We start from the raw sequence: 18498 nt of genomic DNA, 5'->3' as shown, positions 1-18498 counted from the left end.
TCAGAAAAATACTAAACAAAAAGTTTGGAAATTTTACTCTGATCCAGATTTTTAAAAGTGAGAAATTTTAAAAATCATGATATTTGTTATCTAGATTCTCCTGAGATTTCATTTTTCATTTTACTATTCACTTCGTCCTCCGTTACTCTACAGCTACACTGGCTTTGGCCAATTCTTGGAAAAGCCCAAGTTTCTTCTTGTCTTTTTGGACCTTTGCATTTACACTTTCTTCTACCTCAGAATAATTTCACCCCCATGTTTCAGATTTCCCCTCAAATCTCAGTTTAAATGTCAACTCCTTACCAGACTTTCCTGGGTAAAGGAGGACCCTCCCTCCACTACTCTCTTTCACTGCATTTAAGCACCTTCAGACTGCTCATCACAGTCTTTTAACATTTAACTCCTTTGTCCCAGACGTATATTGTAGATCCCCCAATCCCCACCTAAGTACCTAGCATGTAATATGCTTCAATAAATATTTGAAGAAAAAAAAAGAATTCAGGTAAAGTGAATTTAATTACTGTAGAATTAACTTTTACTGAATGTATTTGCCAGGAACAGGTGTCAGTGTATGTTACTCATGCTAAGGTTAGACTTTGATAGATTCGGGATTCTGAAATCCTTTTAATCCCTTAAATCTTAATCCCCAAGTTTTAAATATGATTTAAAATTTCAGACCTTTTCGCGAAATCTCCCACCAGTCTCCCCTTCCCACCAGAAGGATCCACCCACTTACCCCTAACTTGTTTAGTTCTCCGCCCCTCTCAGCAACCTGGCTGAGCTGGGCTGTCCGGGCAGAGCCTTCCGGGACCCGGGGCGCATGTGCGGCAGGCTGCGCACATGCGCAGTATTCGCGCAGGTGGCGTGGGTCCCAGCCTAAGGCTGAGGGGGACCGCCACGGAGCTGGGGGCGGGGCCTGCGACACTATGGCCGAGGGCAGCGGGGAAGTAGTGGCGGTACCCACGTCCGGGGCTGCCAACGGCCTCAGCAATGAAGCAAGCGGGGTCCCGGCGCAGACCAGCAACCCTCTGTCGCGGAAGTTGAATAAGATCCTGGAGACGCGGCTGGACAACGACAAGGTAACCGGAACTGGCCGGGCCTGGGGTCCCGCGCTGCCCGCGGGCTGAGCCTGGCCGGGGGCGGTGTCTGTTCGGCACCCACTCCCTCATCCCTCTGTCCCTCCGTCTCTGCTTCCCTCCGTGGAGGGGAACTGCAAACCTGCGGGATCCGAAGTGGGACGGGTAAGAAGGGGGAGGCCGAGGAGCCCCTGGAAAAGCGAAGAGGTGTCTTGGGTGTCACCCGCTATTGGGAAAACCTGTTCCTGGAAGGCTCTGGCTCCGGGAGGCAAACGGTGGAGGCTCCTACCGGGGAGGTGTTCGTGGGTCTGAACAGGGGGAGAGGACAGCCCGGGGCAGGATTAGAAACCATGCAAGAGTAAATTACAAGACTGGGCAACGTGAATCGGGGTTAGGAGGAGCTGGAGAACCGGGGGAGGCATAATTGAGCATTTCCACTGACGGGTGAGAACAACTGAAATCATGTGCAGCGGGAAAGAACTGCTTGCCCGGGGCTCAGATGAGGTACTGGGTGCCCCTAGTTTTTGTTGCTGTTAGCTAAGCTCCGCCTGTGACCTGTGGGCTCCTGCTGTTATTTCTTCACCAGATAAAGCCGTCCACATCCTCACCCAAGTACCTCCCGAAACGCATCCTTCCAGCGTCTGTTGTAGCTGTATGCTGGTTATCTCTTCTGTATCATTGAGTCTTGGGGTAAATTGGTCATGCCGTAAAGAAAAAATATAAGTAGAAGTGAGAGAAGTTTACAGATAGATTTGTAGGTAACTGAAAATAAGCTGTCAGTAAGAATTTGTGTGTAAGACGCGGCTCTGGGGCCACCAATTATCAGATATAACATCAAACTGAAGTATTATGATTTGAGTAAGCCCCTTAATTTCTCTAAGCTTATTTTTCATCACTTCTAAGTTGAGAATACTGCTGGTAACTTTTGCCTCAGGGTTGTGAGGATTCAACAAGAGAATCTGAAGTGCTCAGCACAGTGCCCTACACTTACCATTTCTTATTAAATGTTAATTTTATCATACAGCTTATTGTTTAATGTGACTAATACTGACATTTATTATCTCACTTAATACAGCTGTGGTATAGGTAACATTATCTCCTTTTTACCCAAGAGAAAAGTAAGGTATCGAGAGAGTGTAGCAAGGCTAAATCATATAACTGATAACTGCTGGAGCTGTAATTTGCACCTGTCTATGTGATTTTTCATTCATCCTTTAGGGATTACTTCTTTGAGCCAGGCCTAGGACATTTTAAGGTTATAGTCAAAAGAAATGGCTTCATTTTTTGGTTTCTTTCTTTCTTTCTTTTTTTTTTTTTTTGGTACATAAATCTTTGTAGTGTTTTCTTAAATATTAAATTGAATTTAAATAGCTTTAGTATTTTTGTCAATCCAGCCAATATCGCAAAATAACATTTTAACTGAAGCAGAAGAGTAAGGCTTTTAGAATATATGTTAGTTCAGGTGTAGGAATTTTGTATTTGGAGTTAGATATCCTGGGCTTGGTCTTCTTCCTTCCATCCTCTAATGCATATTTTCTCTGTAGGAAAACTCTCTCACTTTCATGTTTTAAATAACAAAAAGGCTGATGATTCTCAGATTTATAACCCTGTTCTTGACATCTCTACTGAGCTCCAGAAGCATCTAGTCCATTGCTTATATGACACTTCCAATGTCAATACCTGATCAACATCATAAAAACTTAACATCGCCAGACTCTTGGTTTTTCTCCAAACTGGTTCTACATTCTCCTGTTAGGAAAGAACATCACTTACCCAGACAAGCAAAAAATACACATAATTTTTGATTCTTGTGATTTTCTTTTCACTTCGTGCATTGAATTCGTTAACAAATTCTATAGGCTTTACCTTGAAAAAAATAGTTTTGGAATATCTCCTTTTCATCTGCACTGCTGCTTGTTCTAAGTCACTATCAAATCTTTGCTTGGATTATTTTAGTTTCTTCCTATTTTCTTCCTTTCTTGCCCTCCCCCCCCCCATCTGCTTTCCTCACAAAGTTAGAATAAACTTTTGAACTTATAGAACACATTACATTACTCCTTTCCCTAAAGCCTTTAGTAGTGTCCCACAGCTTCAGTCATAAGGCGTTTCTGCTGCTTTCAGGTTTTTGTACTCAAAGGCTTTTTTTTTTTTTTTTGCCTGTGAACGGCTTTATCCCCATGGATGCCTTTCCTATTACTTAGGCCTCATTTTAGAAGTCACCTCAGAGAGGCCTTCCTCTCAGTTCTGCTCCCAGTTACTCAGTTCCTAGTCTGGAGGCTACAGGTGTTATGTACTTCTTATATATATCCTTCTAGAGATAGTTTATACATTCAAGTATGTATGTATATAGATAGTCCTATTTCTTTTTTAACAGTTGGTATTATAACTGTTTCTATACGTTGCTATTTCACTTGCTGTGTCTTGAAATTTGTATTATGTAAGTACATAAAGAATTTTCATCTTTGTTAAAATCGTTATGTCATAATTTCTTTAATCAATCCGCTTTAGGTGGACATTAAGGGTATTTCTAATCTTTACAATTCCAAACTATTCTGCAGTGAGTGGTCTTGTATACATGCTGCAATGTACAAGTAAGTAGCTTCTAGTATTTTGGAAATAAGTTTAATATTCAGTAACGTGAAGGTGGCCTGGTATTTTTTGATTATTTAATGGAAACATTTGAAAATGATTTCATTAAAATTTGACTTAAGATTAGGAAAACATGTGAAAATCGGTCCCAGTAATTGTCTGTTATCATCAATTGTGTAGGAGATGTTGGAAGCTCTCAAGGCACTTTCAACCTTTTTTGTTGAAAACAGTTTGCGGACTCGAAGAAATTTACGTGGAGATATTGAACGCAGAAGTTTAGCCATCAATGAAGAATTTGTCAGCATTTTCAAGGAGGTGAAGGAAGTACGTAAATTCTTTTCCTTTAACATTTATTGAGGACTTACTGTATGCCTAACTCTGTTCTAAGTATTTTTATGAATTAGGTTGATATGTTTGCTGTTCACATATCATGTTCAAATAAAAAATGTAACTACTTATGCCAGAAGCATCCAGATCCTTCAGTTAGTGGGATTTCTGAATCTGTGACCTTCACTAATGCTGCTTCTTAGAACGTTCAAACATTTTTTTCTAGGGTATTCTCTTAGAAATTTTTTTTTTTTTTTAACAATAAGAAAAAACAATTCTTTAAATGTTTTCCAGTAGAAATTTTTCCTTACTGAATAAACTTCCTTTGGATAACTACTTCTCCATTGAAAATTAATTAGAATTGAGTTACTTTAGTGCACCATAAATTATGAAATTTTCAGATTCATTAAGATCAGTTACTTTCAGCATAAGTAATATTTTTATCATACTTGAGTGAGCAGACTACTCACCATAGGGTAAAAATGAATTTTATTTATTATGTTGTTATATTTTACTTATGCAATATTTTGTTAATTTTATTAATATCACATATTCTGTATGTGTTGTATGAAAGTGTATATAGAGTTTCAGTGACTAATAAACAGGGGATGTTTAAATGTTTAGGAAGATTTCATTGACAGGCTAAAAATCTGGAAGGTTGGAAGGACAGTTTGTAGTATTCGTAAGAATAGAAAGGGTCTCCAGGAGCCCATGCAGATTGTGGTCTCTGAATACGGTTTCCCTCTGAAAGGAGGAAATCTTACAAATATCAGAAAACAGTGAAGCTACCTGAGACCTTTGGGAAAGTGGCAGAAGAACTCTAGAGCTAATTTGATGAGGCTTCTGTTGGCCCAGGGATAGGATGATTAGAGCCTCAGTAAGAATAACTCAGTGGACAAAACTCATTAAACATGTTTAAAACCACAAATTCATACAGATCTAAGAACCAAGCAGAACCCTCATTGGTTATATTTGATGGATATAAGGGAACCAGCTTCTTTTGAAAAGTGCTAAATAAAAGGAAGGAGTCAAGCCTTTATCCTGTCTTTTGTTCCAACTACATGCGGTTGTTGAGGGGAGGCTTCTCTTTATAGCTTTATTCTAGTAAATGAAGGAAGAGTGACAGAAGATGAGAAGATTTTTGCCACTACTGTTAAATTTATGGATCTAGCTCAAGACTTCTCAGCTTGGCAGTATTTTACATTTTGGATCAGACAAGTGGGGACTGCCCTCTGCTGTTTGGGTTGTTGAGCAGCATCCCTGGCTTCCAGCTGCTAAATGCCAGTAGTACCACTTTTCCTTTAGTCATTCCTCCCCAAAATGTCTACAAACACTGCCGAATGCCCCATTGGGGGACAGAATTGCCTAGTTGATCACCATCGATGTAGCCATTGGTCGTCACTAGCAGCTAACCTCACAAAAAGCAGTTTAACCTCGTATCTGTCACTCCTAATAAAGGTATATAACACAACCTGTGAAAAATTCTTGCCAGAAAACTGAACCAAGATATAATCAAGCTTCTAGATCTAACTGCCTGTTTATAGGAATTACTGGGGTCAGAGGACTATGTTAACACCACAAATATGCAGTCAGCAAATATAGAATGTGGGGAACTGTAGAGACAAATGGGGTGGTCTTTCTTTCTTTCTTTCTTTCTTTTTTTTTTTTTTAAGATTTTACTTATTTATTTGACAGCGATCACAAGTAGGCAGAGAGGCAGGCAGAGAGGAGGAAACAGGCTGCTTGCTGAGCAGAGAGCCGGATGCGGGGCTCAATCCCAGGACCCCGGGATCATGACCTGAGCCGAAGTCAGAGGCTTTAACCCACTGAGCCACCCAGGTGCCCCTGAGCTCGTTTCTTCAACAAATAAATTGTAAGAAAAGAAAAAGAAAAATAGGGAGAAGTGAGACTGTATAGATAAAAAAAAAAAGAAATAGCAACCAGTTGCTATTTATGAACCTTAGTTGGTTCCTGACTTGCAGTAATTAGTTAAAGATTGAAACAGCTGGGGAGATTGGAACACTGACTAGCTACTTGATATTAAGAAATTATTGTTAAATATTTAGATGTGAAAATGGCATTATGTTTTTTGAGTCTTCTTAGAAGCATATAGTGATGTTTATGAATGAAATAATAAAATGTTATGAATATAAAATAATTCAGTTTGTGGAGGAGGGAGGAAGGGATGGAGGAGAGGTAGAAAGTGGGTAGAGAAATAGATGAAACAAGAGTGGTCGAAGCCAGGTGATAGGTACGTGGGCATTCATATTCTTGTAACTTTAGAATATTTTTGAAAATATTCCATAATAAAAGTTTTTAAAAAGTTTATCATATACTATTTGTACTTCCCAGCCTATAATTTTATTTGGGGGGCGGGGAGAGATACTTTGTCCTAAGTTCGAATAGAGACTTTTAAAGTAACATACAGGCCATTGAATTACAGTCATCAAAACTCTGCATTGAATTCATATATTCAGAGATGTAGTTTTTATTATTTGACAAATGAGGTCCATTTGGTATATTATGGTGGCTAAAGTATTAGGAGTAGTTATTCTTGACCTAGCTGACTGATAATATCGTAGTGCTATTCATATTAGGTTACACAATGAGATTTAAGGGAATAGTGAGATTAGTTTACTCAGGCTTCTGCTATTGCTAATATTAATTGATATTTTGAAATTGTGCTTTTTTTTTTTTTACTGTTCACCTGAAAACAATTTAGCACTTCCTTTAATGATTTGGTGTATATGCTATTTGTAATAAAGTATAGAAAGTAATAATTGAAAATACCGGGTGCTATGATACTTATAATTCAAAGTACTTTATAGAAAGAAGGGATAAAGTCTTGCATCTAGAACTTAGATTTATGTTCATATTCTGATAAGTGATTTCCAACTGGTTTATCTTCACATTTTGTTTATAGCCTCACTGGTCAGCTTTCTTATCTCTTACCCTCTGTTTGGCCCATCCCTTCATAAGACTGTCATGTTTCTATTTGAAGGTCTGGGTGTTGTGTTGAAAGGGATTGTCCATTGTCTACCACTGAAACTTCTTGGTGTATCTTTCTGTTGTGTGACACCAAATTGTGTGACACCAAATTGAAATTAAATTGAGAAAAAGAAGATAGTAGTGCAGTATGAAGCTAGATGTGATTTTGTGATATCATTTTCTCATATAATATTTTTCATTGATTCAGTAAGGACTAAAGAATGGTTTCATGAAAAGTGTAGAGCCTGGGAGACCTGTTGGAAAACTTTTTTTTAAAATCACTTCACATAAGAAATATTAATTGTTGTGAACTGAAGTAGTAGCTATTAGAGTAGTAAAAAAGAAATGGGTAAGATACATACAGTAAGGGTATAAATGGTAGATTTTAAGGACCAGTTACATTCCCATGTACCTGGAGAAAGCTAGAGGAGGAAGTACACGGGGAGAGAATGTTACTGAGAAAATTGCCAGCTTTGCGGCATGATGTACAATGTGATGACCTTCCACAAGGTAGAGAAGGCACGATTTTTAATTTATTGGGTTTTCATATTTGCTTATTTTTATTAATTAAAAGTTAACAAATAATTCATTACAGAAGAGTTAGATAAAATCAGAAGTCAAAACAGTTGCTTGTAATCAATCCTATCACCCAGAAATAACTTTTGTCAGTATTGTCTGGCTTTTCCTGTGTACTTCTCTGTATTTATATGTATACACATACATATACATATATATATATATATATATGTATAGGTACTATATATATATATAGTTTTATAATGCCTTTTAAAAAATCTTATATAGACGTCTTTCTATCCATGTATACACACACACACGCATGCACATGTGCATGCATATACACACATATATAGTCATTGTTAATATACACACAGAGTTCATTGTATAGAAAATGTTTCACATTTTCCTTTTGTTTTGGGCAGCTCTGTGTTGATCATCTTCTTACATATATTGTTGCACACTTATCTGATTAATTCCGTAGGATAAATCTCTGTGTTAGTACACCTGAATGAAAAGGTATTAATATTAGGCATATGCCATTTCCTATTGTCACCCCCTTTAAAAAGCTTATACTAATTTCTTTATGTATTTTCTAACACTAGATGTTATTCTTTTTAATTATTTCCAATTGTAAATATAGTATCTTTTGTCATGCTTTGACAAAAAAAATTCATGAGATGAAAATAGTATTTGGCTAAGAGAAGAGAATTTCTGTAACAACATAGGTAATGTTTGCTGTTACTTTTTCCCTTTTCAGGAACTTGAAAGCATAAATGAAGATGTTCAAGCAATGAGCAGTTGTTGTCAAGACATGACAAGTCGCCTACAGGTACTGGATTTTACTGTAGTTCCTGGTTCAAAGTAAGCTTTCAAAAATTATGACCTAGATCTATAAGATGTATGGATATCTAAAGTATCATGTCCTGTAGGAAGTTCCAATGTAAATATGATGCTTGTTTTTTTTAACTAAAAATAAGTATTTTGGGGTGATGGTTTACTGATACTGTTCAGTTAACTCCATATGCCTTTATATTTTGATCTTGTCATTGTAAAGCTAACTGCATAGAATTCTGATAAACCTTTCAATCCCATAATATCCCATAAATCCAGCAAAAATGATTGCCTTAGTAGAAAGTCTTAGGAATAAGTCCACACTAAAGCTATGCCTAATACTGACCAACCTTAATAGTGTTTTATGCTCAGCCTCCCCACAAAAGAAAAGAAATAATCTCAGGAAAATATCTATAATTCTATATCGGTTTATTAAAGCAGTTTAAAACTTGTAGTTTGGTTGCAGAGTTAAGATTCAGCCTAATTATCCTCATTTATGTAATTTTGGAATAGTGAAGAGAATAGGATTCCTCCTAAGAGTCAGTCATGATTATGTTTACTACCGTCACATTTATTTCAAACTTAAACCTTTAAGATTCTCCTGGAACTATAGTGAGCTACAGTGATTCTAGGAAGATTCCTTAATCTTTGCATATTCCACAAATCAGTCCTAAGCTACTTCCATGACCTGTCTCTAGAACCAGTTTCCCGTTTCTCTAAAATTTTAGCTCTCCTACTCTTAACTATATTTGAGTACTCTTACTAATGTATCAGATACTATTGGCATATCTGTTGTTCAACCTTAGGTCTTTATGAATTACATAGTATTTAAATAGTCATAAAATCTTTGCTAATTATTGTCATTTTATATATTTTGCAATATTACTTTTGTTACTTAGTAATTTTGTTCTGTTTCTTCTTCTAATTAGGTCTTCTAATTTTTGACTGTTCTGTTCCTTTTTTTCTTTACTTCCTTTTCTCATTTTCTGGCTTCCATGATTTTTATACCTTTTCTCAAATTACACTGTGTAAGGTTTTCTGTATTATATACTCTACATTTATTTTGTAGTATTATTTTTATAATTTGGTTTATGGGATTATTTAAGTTCTTCTTTTGGGGGATAGTATCTCTTGTTTTTAAATTTTTATCTTTAATTGTATTTTTATCCTTTTATCATAGCCATTTGTAGATGTAAAAAGATCAAAGTATTTTTATTCTTCATGCTGTTTTCAAATCAGATTATAAGTATTTTAAATCACAAAGTATCCTCTTTACTTTTGTATTTTTTTGCACCCCCCCAATCCTATTTTTTTCCATATAATGGCATGAGCCCTTCTTTCTTTTTTTTAATCAGTTTTATTGGGCAAAAATGATGTACAATAATCAACTGCATCCACTTGATGTATACAAAACAATGCATTTTGACAATTCTGTACCCATGAAACAGCTACCATAATGAAGATGCACATTTTCATCACTTGCAGAAGATTCTTTCATAGCTTTTTAAACTGAATATTTAAAAATATTTTATATTACTTATTGTTTACGTTCAGTTTTGAATCTCAGATTAGTAGGGATTAGATCTGTGATTTTGTAAGTTTTGTTCATCCATTGGCACTGATTTATTGCATATAGTGTTTTTGGAATTTTGGTAGTACCCACTCAGACTGTCAAATCTAGAGTAATGTTTTTAATTCATTTATAGAAAAAAGTATTATTTTTCATTTTAGGATGTTATACACAGGACTAATTAAATTAGCTCATTTTTCAAAGTACTTTAGATTTAGGACATTTTAGAAATTATTATTACAAAATACTTATAGAAATGCAGTCAATAATTGTTTATATACCGTGGTTTATCCCTTTGTGGACTTGCTTGGATAAATGACATTTAGAGGCATATGTTTATTATTTAATGAGAAACAATCATTCTTAACATTTAAGATAAATTAGAAATTGCTTTAAGATAATGATCTTTACTGCTATTATTAAACTTAATTTTTGAATCATTACTGTAATTTATAAATGAAAAGTCAGGATATATGCGTAATTCTTATTATATGCCATTATAAGCAAGTATCATAGTTAAGTGATTAATAGATGGTGTTTTTCGTAAGATCTACCTTTAATTTAATGATGACTCAGACTAAACAAAGAAGCTAGTAAACATTTTTGATAATTGATTTTATGAAGCATTCTTTTTTCACAAATACTAAAATGTAAATATATTTTAGAATTGAGAGAATACTACATTTAAACAATTTTATTAGTCAAGAATAAGGTGACAGTGATCTTGAAAGCAAAGCAACATTAGGAAAGATGAAGAAGAATTTGAATAAATTAGTGGGTTTAAAGAGTAATAATTTTAGAATAGTACCATGGGAGCCATTGTGTTCAACTCCATTCCTTAAAAGTTATTGATCTGCTGAATTACATAGGTTCAAATCTATTTTTTTTTAATTACTATTTGCTAGGTACATAATTTGGTTGCAAGGATCACAGACTCAACTGGAGAAGGGGTGGGACTAGATGCCCATTTGAAGCAATGAGGCAGAAAATTTCATTGACAATTGGAAAGACTGTAGGAGGATTAGGCTTCTAAGAACCCAGAAGTTGCTCTTTATGGTAGTGTTCCAGCACGAAAATGACATATTTGCTCTGGTATCTTATCCTTAACAACTGATCCTCCACAGTATGTGTGGTCTACTTTATACCCTTGACCCTTGAACAATGCCAGAGGTTAGGGGCATTGACTCACACACAGGCAAAAATCTGCATATTAACTTTTTCTCCCCAATATTTAACTACTAGCCTGCTCTTGACTAGAAGCTGTTAACATGAACAGCCATTTAATGCATATTTTATATGTTATTTGTATTATATACTATATTCTAACAATAAAGTAAGCTAGAGACAAGAAAATGTTATTAAGAAAATCATTAAGGAAGAGAAAAGAAATTTATAGAACTGTAGTTCTATTTATAGAACTGTAGTTCTTATGTAAGTAGACCCACATAGTTAAAATATTTCAACTGTAATTTCCACTTACTAGTGGCTTTATTTATACATAATTCTGGCTCACTCTGTGTCCCTTCAGGACATGGACCCCATGTCTCTAGCTGCCGTACACCCATTTGTTTCTCCTCTCTAACTGCCTTATGTTTAGTTCTTTGAGAATCTGAGTAGCTACATTTGTCTTTTGTTTGAATCCATTTTAAAATAGCCTAATCTTAGGATAGAGTAGCTTTTCATCAGGTTTTCATTCCTGATCCTTTTAGCTCTGGCTTGGGGGAGGAAATATTACTTAATATAAAACTTGGTCAGGAACTTGACCTTTAGTTAGAGCTGTCTCTGATCTTCCCTAAACCCTATATAACAGGTAATTTGTATGTTCTGACTTTCCAATGCTTATCTCCATCTTGCCATTTCTGTTAAGTTCCACACTAGCATTTTAGTGACTTACCTTACAACTCCATTTAGAGGTCTTACGGTGTCTCAAGTCACATGTGCATAACAGAAATCACGTTTTTCATTCTTAGCCTGCATTTCCAGTACTTCTGCTTTGCTAAAAACATCATGAACAGTTAAATCCCTTAGTGCCCTGATAACCTTTTTCCTTGTAAGCCTTAGCATTATGTGTCTATTGAGAGCTCTGCATGGGTTCCTCTTAGTAAAGGTAATATATGAGCCTTGAAACATCTGTGTGAATTACTTGGCCTTTTAAATTTTTATTTATTTGTATTTTATTATTTCTTGGCCTTTTTTACACTTCTGAGTTCTGGATCTCTCACGCTGTGAGCTTGAACTTCAGTAAGTGGTACTATTAGTTTTCTGAAGTATAAAAATATTAAAGATATATTTATTGAAGTTATAAAATACTGAATTTAGATGTATTTGTAATTTTAGGCAGCAAAAGAACAGACGCAAGATTTAATAGTAAAAACCACTAAGCTTCAAGCTGAAAGGTAAGTTTTACTTTAACTACCTCTTCATTAACTTGGAGATTAAGTAGAAAGAAAATTATAGGTAACTCTAAAACAGACTTAAAATAATAAAAAAATAATTCAAAATTCATGTAACATGAAAGATTCTGAGCTATTACCCAAGAGGAAAATAAACATAAAATAATAATTTAGGAATATCAAACTTATGTTGGGGTTTGAGGGATTGTTCATTCTTGGAGGTGGCATTGTGGTGTTTATTGTTTGCTGTGGAATTAAAAAAGATAGCTTTTTAAAATGTAGATCATTTTGGAGTTTTAGTAATTTTATCTTTTTCAACACTCATTATCTCTTATTTTTTTAGCTATGATTAATCCTCTGGTACAACTAAGAATTCACTGTATACATTTTTCTTGTGGTAGTCTACAGATAGGTATGTTAATATTTGTTCACTGAATAAATGGGTGAATTAAAGTGAGTAGAATATGGATTCAAGTATTTTAGTGTGTATTACAGTCTTTCATAATTAGTTTTTGGTTCCATTGTCTCTTTTCCTATGAAACTGTGGGCTCATTGAGAACGATGACAATTTCTTACTCTCTTTTTGTGTCTCCAGTGCCTAATATGTTGTAGATTCAATAAATAATTTTTGAGTAAATAAAAAATAAAAACTGAAAAAGAAGCTTTATATTGGAGCTTGTTGCATATATGGGACCCTAATTAATGTCTACAGGAGGCAACATTAGAACGTTGTGTTTCTGTCTGTATATTCTCAAAACTAAGGATTATTCATGTTTATTATTTTAGTAAATTGATGGAAGTGTTTTGGCCTGGTATGCTTTTGGGAGTGAAATTTCTGACATTCTAGTATCCCAGCAGCTATAGATATGATGTGCCAAGTGAACATTTGCGGAAAGTATTTTAGGAAAATTACATACCAGAAATTATAACAGATTCCTGGGAGCTGGCCTAGAGTTGTTTTTCCATTTTTAAATATTACCTTTTCTTTTAGCAAGAAGTCTTGTTAAGTGATTAGCTTTAGAAAGAGAAATTCTGTAGGCTTATTTAGATAATGTGACGTTCTTATTGAGACAGATACATAAAGGATATGAATATTTTCCCAACTGGGTTAGAAGAAGTTCAGTCATTGTGATAGGTGATGCTCTAATAAAGCTGCATGTAAAATTGTCTTCACAGAACTGCAACTAACATTTCTTTATGATATTTAGTTGATAGAAGGTGGATTTCAGTGATAGTTAGGAAGTGATATCCACATAATTAAACTTTTTTTTTTAATACTATTGAAGTCCCTATTCATTATACATTTTATTGTCTCTTGTGAAGGCCCAGCAGCTAGATTTCTTTCTGAACTCAGAAAAATAATCTTTGATGAATATAGGTTTCTTTTTGAGGTGTAGTTTGTTAAAGTGGAAAGAATGTAAGCTTTGAAGACAAAAAACTGAATTTTAATCTAAATTTTGGGTAAGAGTTCATTAGATTTTTGATTTTGTAGAAGTTACTCCTTAACCTTCAGCCTCAGTTTTCACATCTGAAAAAAGGGACTAGCATCTGTGTCACAGGGTTGTCATGCTGATTCAATGATATACATAGGTGCTGAACACACTGCTTGACGTCCATCAAGGAACATTACCCTTCCATCCTCCTCCAAAGCTATTAGATAAACCTGTCAGCACATCTTCTCTCTACATTGGCTTTCCTCAGCTGTTACTTACTTTTTTATCCTTTCTTACTATTTTAATGTTTAATAGTTGTAATTTTGTTATTTGTTATAAACTAATTCAGGTTTTGAAGTTTGTAAAAAAATATAAAACTTTTGCACAAACATACATAGAAAAATATATTCCAGAATCATATCTGTTCAGGCAAGAGAGTAGACCTTTTTTCTTCTTCCTATCATTTACATATATAAAATTTAAAGAAAGAAAATTAAAGTCAGCTATAACTTCACTGCACAGACATACTACTAGTAACATTTTGGTGTATTTCTTCCCAGCATGAATATATGTGTGTAGTTCATTTTACTTTGTTCACTTAATATTTTATGTTCATTTTTCTATCTTTTATTTAGAAAAAAACATGTATTTTAATGGTGACATTTTATTTCGTCTTGTGAATGAACCAACATATATTTAAGCATTCTTAAATTATTGGATATTATTTCCATTACTAAAAATAATGACTTGACAGACGTTTTTAAATCATTATGGGCATTTCAGATTATTTCCTTGGGAAATACTCTTAGAATTGTAATTCATGAATCAAATGTTAGAAACCTTTTATTTTCTTTTAATTTTTTAAAATATTTTTGTATTTATTTGAGAGAGAGAGAGTGCTTATGAGCATGCACAAGGAGGGGCAGAGGGAGAGGGAGAGAGAGAATCCCAAGCAGACTTCCTGGGAGCTCCGAGCCTCATCTTGTGGGGCTCAATCCCAGGACCCTGAGATCATGGCTTAAGCAGAAATCAGGAGTCAGATGCTTAATCAGCTGAGCCACCCAGGAGCCCCAAATGGTAGAAACTTCTTAAAATATCCTGTATATTACCTAAATTCCTCTCTAAAAAGGTTATACCAATTTACACTTCTATCAGCAATCTATGAGAATGTTTCCTTTGTCAGTACTAGGTATTGTCATTAAAAATTTTGCCAATTTTATAGATGAACAATAACATCATAATTCTAATTTACGTTTTATTGAATGTTGATGAATCAGTATTTTTTTCATTTTGTCATGCCACTTATATTTCCTAATTTTTTTTGTATTCTTTTATATGTTTTGCCCAATTTTAAATTCTTTTTCTTCTTATTTTGAAATTAGGGGTGTTAAAAGGTGGAGTTAAAAGATGACAGAGGCATATTTTCAGGGAAAAAAAAGAAACACCATAAGATTCATAAATCATGTTTTGGGAATGCTTGAAAGAATCATTATAAGGATTAATTAGACAGTTTATTTTAAATACTTAGTATATGAATACATGTTCTGAAAATTCATTTATGGGTGTATTATATGTATTTTTAAAAAGTTTGTTTATAGGGATGCCTGGGTGGCTTAGTTGGTTAAGCAGCTGCCTTCTGCTCGGGTCATGATCCCAGCGTCCTGGGATCGAGTCCCACATCAGGCTCCTTGCTCGGCAGGGAGCCTGCTTTTCCCTCTGCCTCTGCCTCTGCCTGCCACTCTGTCTGCCTGTGCTCAGTCTCTCTCTCTCTCTCTCTCTCTCTCTCTGACAAATAAATAAGTAAAATCTTAAAAAAAAAAAAAAAAGTTTGTTTATATATTTTTGGGGACCTGTTTTTTGTATCTGTAAAATGTCTTGTAGATCATTTTATGTTAATACATACAGATTTTTATCATATTTATCTGCTGCATGTTATTTCACAGTATGTATTTGCTATTTTTATTTATATATTATATATAATATGCAGTGATTACATGAACACATCAAAGAAGTTCTAATTTATAATAGCCATTTATATGCTTTATATGAACATTGATTTCATATGATTTTATTTAGATATTAAAAACTCTCCAAAATATACTGTATTTCAGTTATGATATAAGATGAGAGAGAAGTCTGTATCACATGTATCTTTTGTCACACCAGACCCTGACTTAGGGCTCTTACACAGCCCTACATTAATGTTATTAGATTGCACAGAAGCTGCCAAACCAAATGATTGGGTTATCTTACAGTAACTTTCTGTCAGAATGATTGTGCAGTCTTACTGGGAAGAATATATATATGATAACTAAAGAGTAATATGATTTAAAAAATATATTAGAATTTATTTCATCACTACTTTAAAAAAAGTTCTCATCTTGAGATACCAAACCCTTGTTTTAGCAGTATGGCCATTGTTCAACATATTTTTGGACCAATGTTTTGTTGATACAGATCAGGCTCTGGTCCAAAATCTTTATTTCATGGTTTTGTTTTTTTTTTTAAGAATAGTCAACAATATTATTTGCAGTGAAATTTAATGATTAAGAAGTAATATCAAGATGGGTGATACTAGCTTTGATTTTAAAAAAAGTAAATTATAAACTAAAGAAACTTATTTCCTTTGTGTCTGATAAATTGACCCAAAACATACATCCAAAAGAAGCATCAAAAAGCTTTTAGGCAAAATGATTGATCTGTATAATTTCCAGGAATTTTATGAATTCTTGTAATTACCTTAATCCTGTATGATAATGATTGGAGCTTTAAGAGTGTAAAACAAAACCTGTTGAGATAACTTTTTGATATCCATAATAAGATGATTAAGGACATAGGCCATTTATCTAATGTAGATTTCATTGGGTGATTTACATTATTATTTGAGATAAACAGAACGTTACTGCCACCTAGAGGACTTTTACTTTCTAACTTGCTGCACTATTTCAGAGCATTTGAGTGAATTTAATACCTCACAACCCGACCATACTAACAAAACTAAGATGGCAGATGCATTGTACTCTCTAAACATAAAACGTTCATGTTTATTTTATTCACTATCATTTGAATATTATTAAATTGTGGAATATTTCTGACTTGTGAATACTGCTAGTGAAAGACAATTTTATTAATCTTTAAATCTAAGATAGAGAAGCCAGGAATGTTGAAATTCATTCAGGTAGTTTGTACTCTCAACTTGCTTTTAGATGGTGACTCGGCTCAGTCCTTCAGGTCCTTGCAGACAAGATTCCAGATGAGAGCATGCCTTTTCTTAATTATCCACCTAGTCTAGACAGGTTGCCTCCAGATAATGTAATTTAAAAGGCTTTTTATCATGCAGAAAAAGGGAAGACAAAAGTGAAGTGCTTTTATGAATTTATGAAGAATTGGTAAATGAGTTCTTAGCTTCTGTTTCTAACCTAAAGTTAAAAAATAACAGACCTGACTTTTTGGTTGCTACACAGCACTTCATGTGCAGACCTCAGAAGCAAAGGACTTTTCACTAAGAAGAAAATCAGTTGCAGATTGGTCTATTTCTCTTCTGTAGGATAACCTTGTTTATTACAAGATGAATAATTCAAGTACATGTGAGTGACTGAGAATTTGCTGTGCAAGGATCATTTGTGAACTTATTTCTTCTCTTTTGCGTAATGATTAATTCCTTTTATTGTCTTCAGGTATCTGAGGTAGAAGAAGTTCAGCTAATTTTATTACCTACATGCCTACTGAGCTTCTAATGTTTGAGGCAGAAATGAGGCTTTCAAAGACATTGAGAATCTTTCAACATGTTTTAAGAAGTTATGTCAGAGATGTAACTTGTTTTAGGTGATGCAAATTCACAGCATGCTTGATTTTTTTTTTTTTTATTGCTTTTTTAAAATTATAGTCAAAGATTAGAAATAAGAGCGCAAGTTGCAGATGCCTTCTTATCCAAGTTCCAGCTGACTTCTGATGAAATGGGTCTCCTCCGGGGTACTCGAGAAGGACCTATTACTGAGGTATCTTGCTCTCTGTTACAATGATTTAAAGCATAGCAGATATTGATTTATAGAGAAATCACTTTTTTTTAAGGCTTTATTTTATCATCTTAAAAGTTAATTAAAAATTTTTTTTAAGAGTAGAAACTAAGATGCATTTTAAATTACCTTAATCTGGCTTTTTTGTTTGTTGTTTATTCAAAGCATTATCTAAGCTTCTTCTTTTTTTTTTTTAAGAAATCAAAGAGTATCAAGTTTATAAAGAAAACCTACTCCTCATCTCTAAGTCCTTTTTCAACCATTTTCAGTGTTGTTAATGGCTTCTTTTCTAAATTCTGTATCCTGGATCTGTTGATTTTAAAAAAAAAAAAAGGCTTTGGTTATCTATGTTACCTTTTTCTAAACGAAAAAAAAAATCTTGGAGTTCACAGTCAGTCAGTTCCTGTATATTTATGAGCGGCCTCTATGCCTCCAACTTCACATTCTACTCTTGGATTAGGGGGCAAGAACAGGTATGTAAAGATACATAAAACATCATCTTCAGTGATAAAGCTATGGTTAAGTAATAAGGTGTATAATACATAGCATGTTTTTCTTTATATAGTAATCTTTAGGTTTGTATTCTCTCTCACTAGACTATGTATTTCTTGAGGGCAGGGATTTTTATCTTTATAAATTTTGTGTTCCCAGCAACTAGCATACTACTTGGTGCTAGCAGACATTGAATTAATGTATTTTTTAAAATTTAAATAAATATGTTATACTTTGTATAAAACTTTAGAGAAAGTCGAGGTC

The 18498-nt window shown here is 34.2% G+C and overlaps 1 protein-coding gene across 2 annotated transcripts in view; it reads left to right on the top strand.

Moving 5' to 3' along the window:
• Window positions 1–851: 851 nt before the first annotated feature.
• Window positions 852–18498, top strand: part of COG6 (component of oligomeric golgi complex 6) — a 76524-nt gene continuing 58877 nt past the window's right edge. The window contains exons 1-5 of one of the 2 annotated variants that reach the window (XM_059143838.1): window positions 852–1079; window positions 3846–3989; window positions 8257–8328; window positions 12238–12296; window positions 17613–17724. In XM_059143838.1, coding sequence (XP_058999821.1) covers window positions 927–1079; window positions 3846–3989; window positions 8257–8328; window positions 12238–12296; window positions 17613–17724 — 540 coding nt within the window. In that variant the 5' untranslated portion in view covers window positions 852–926. The remainder of the gene's footprint in view (window positions 1080–3845; window positions 3990–8256; window positions 8329–12237; window positions 12297–17612; window positions 17725–18498) is intronic. The other variant, XM_059143840.1, reaches the window with a different exon arrangement.

Source organism: Mustela lutreola, chromosome 13 (genome assembly GCF_030435805.1).
Source record: "Mustela lutreola isolate mMusLut2 chromosome 13, mMusLut2.pri, whole genome shotgun sequence".
Taxonomy (NCBI): domain Eukaryota; kingdom Metazoa; phylum Chordata; class Mammalia; order Carnivora; family Mustelidae; genus Mustela; species Mustela lutreola.
Note: the sequence above shows the minus strand (reverse complement) of the source record. Positions and strands in the feature narration are given on the sequence as shown.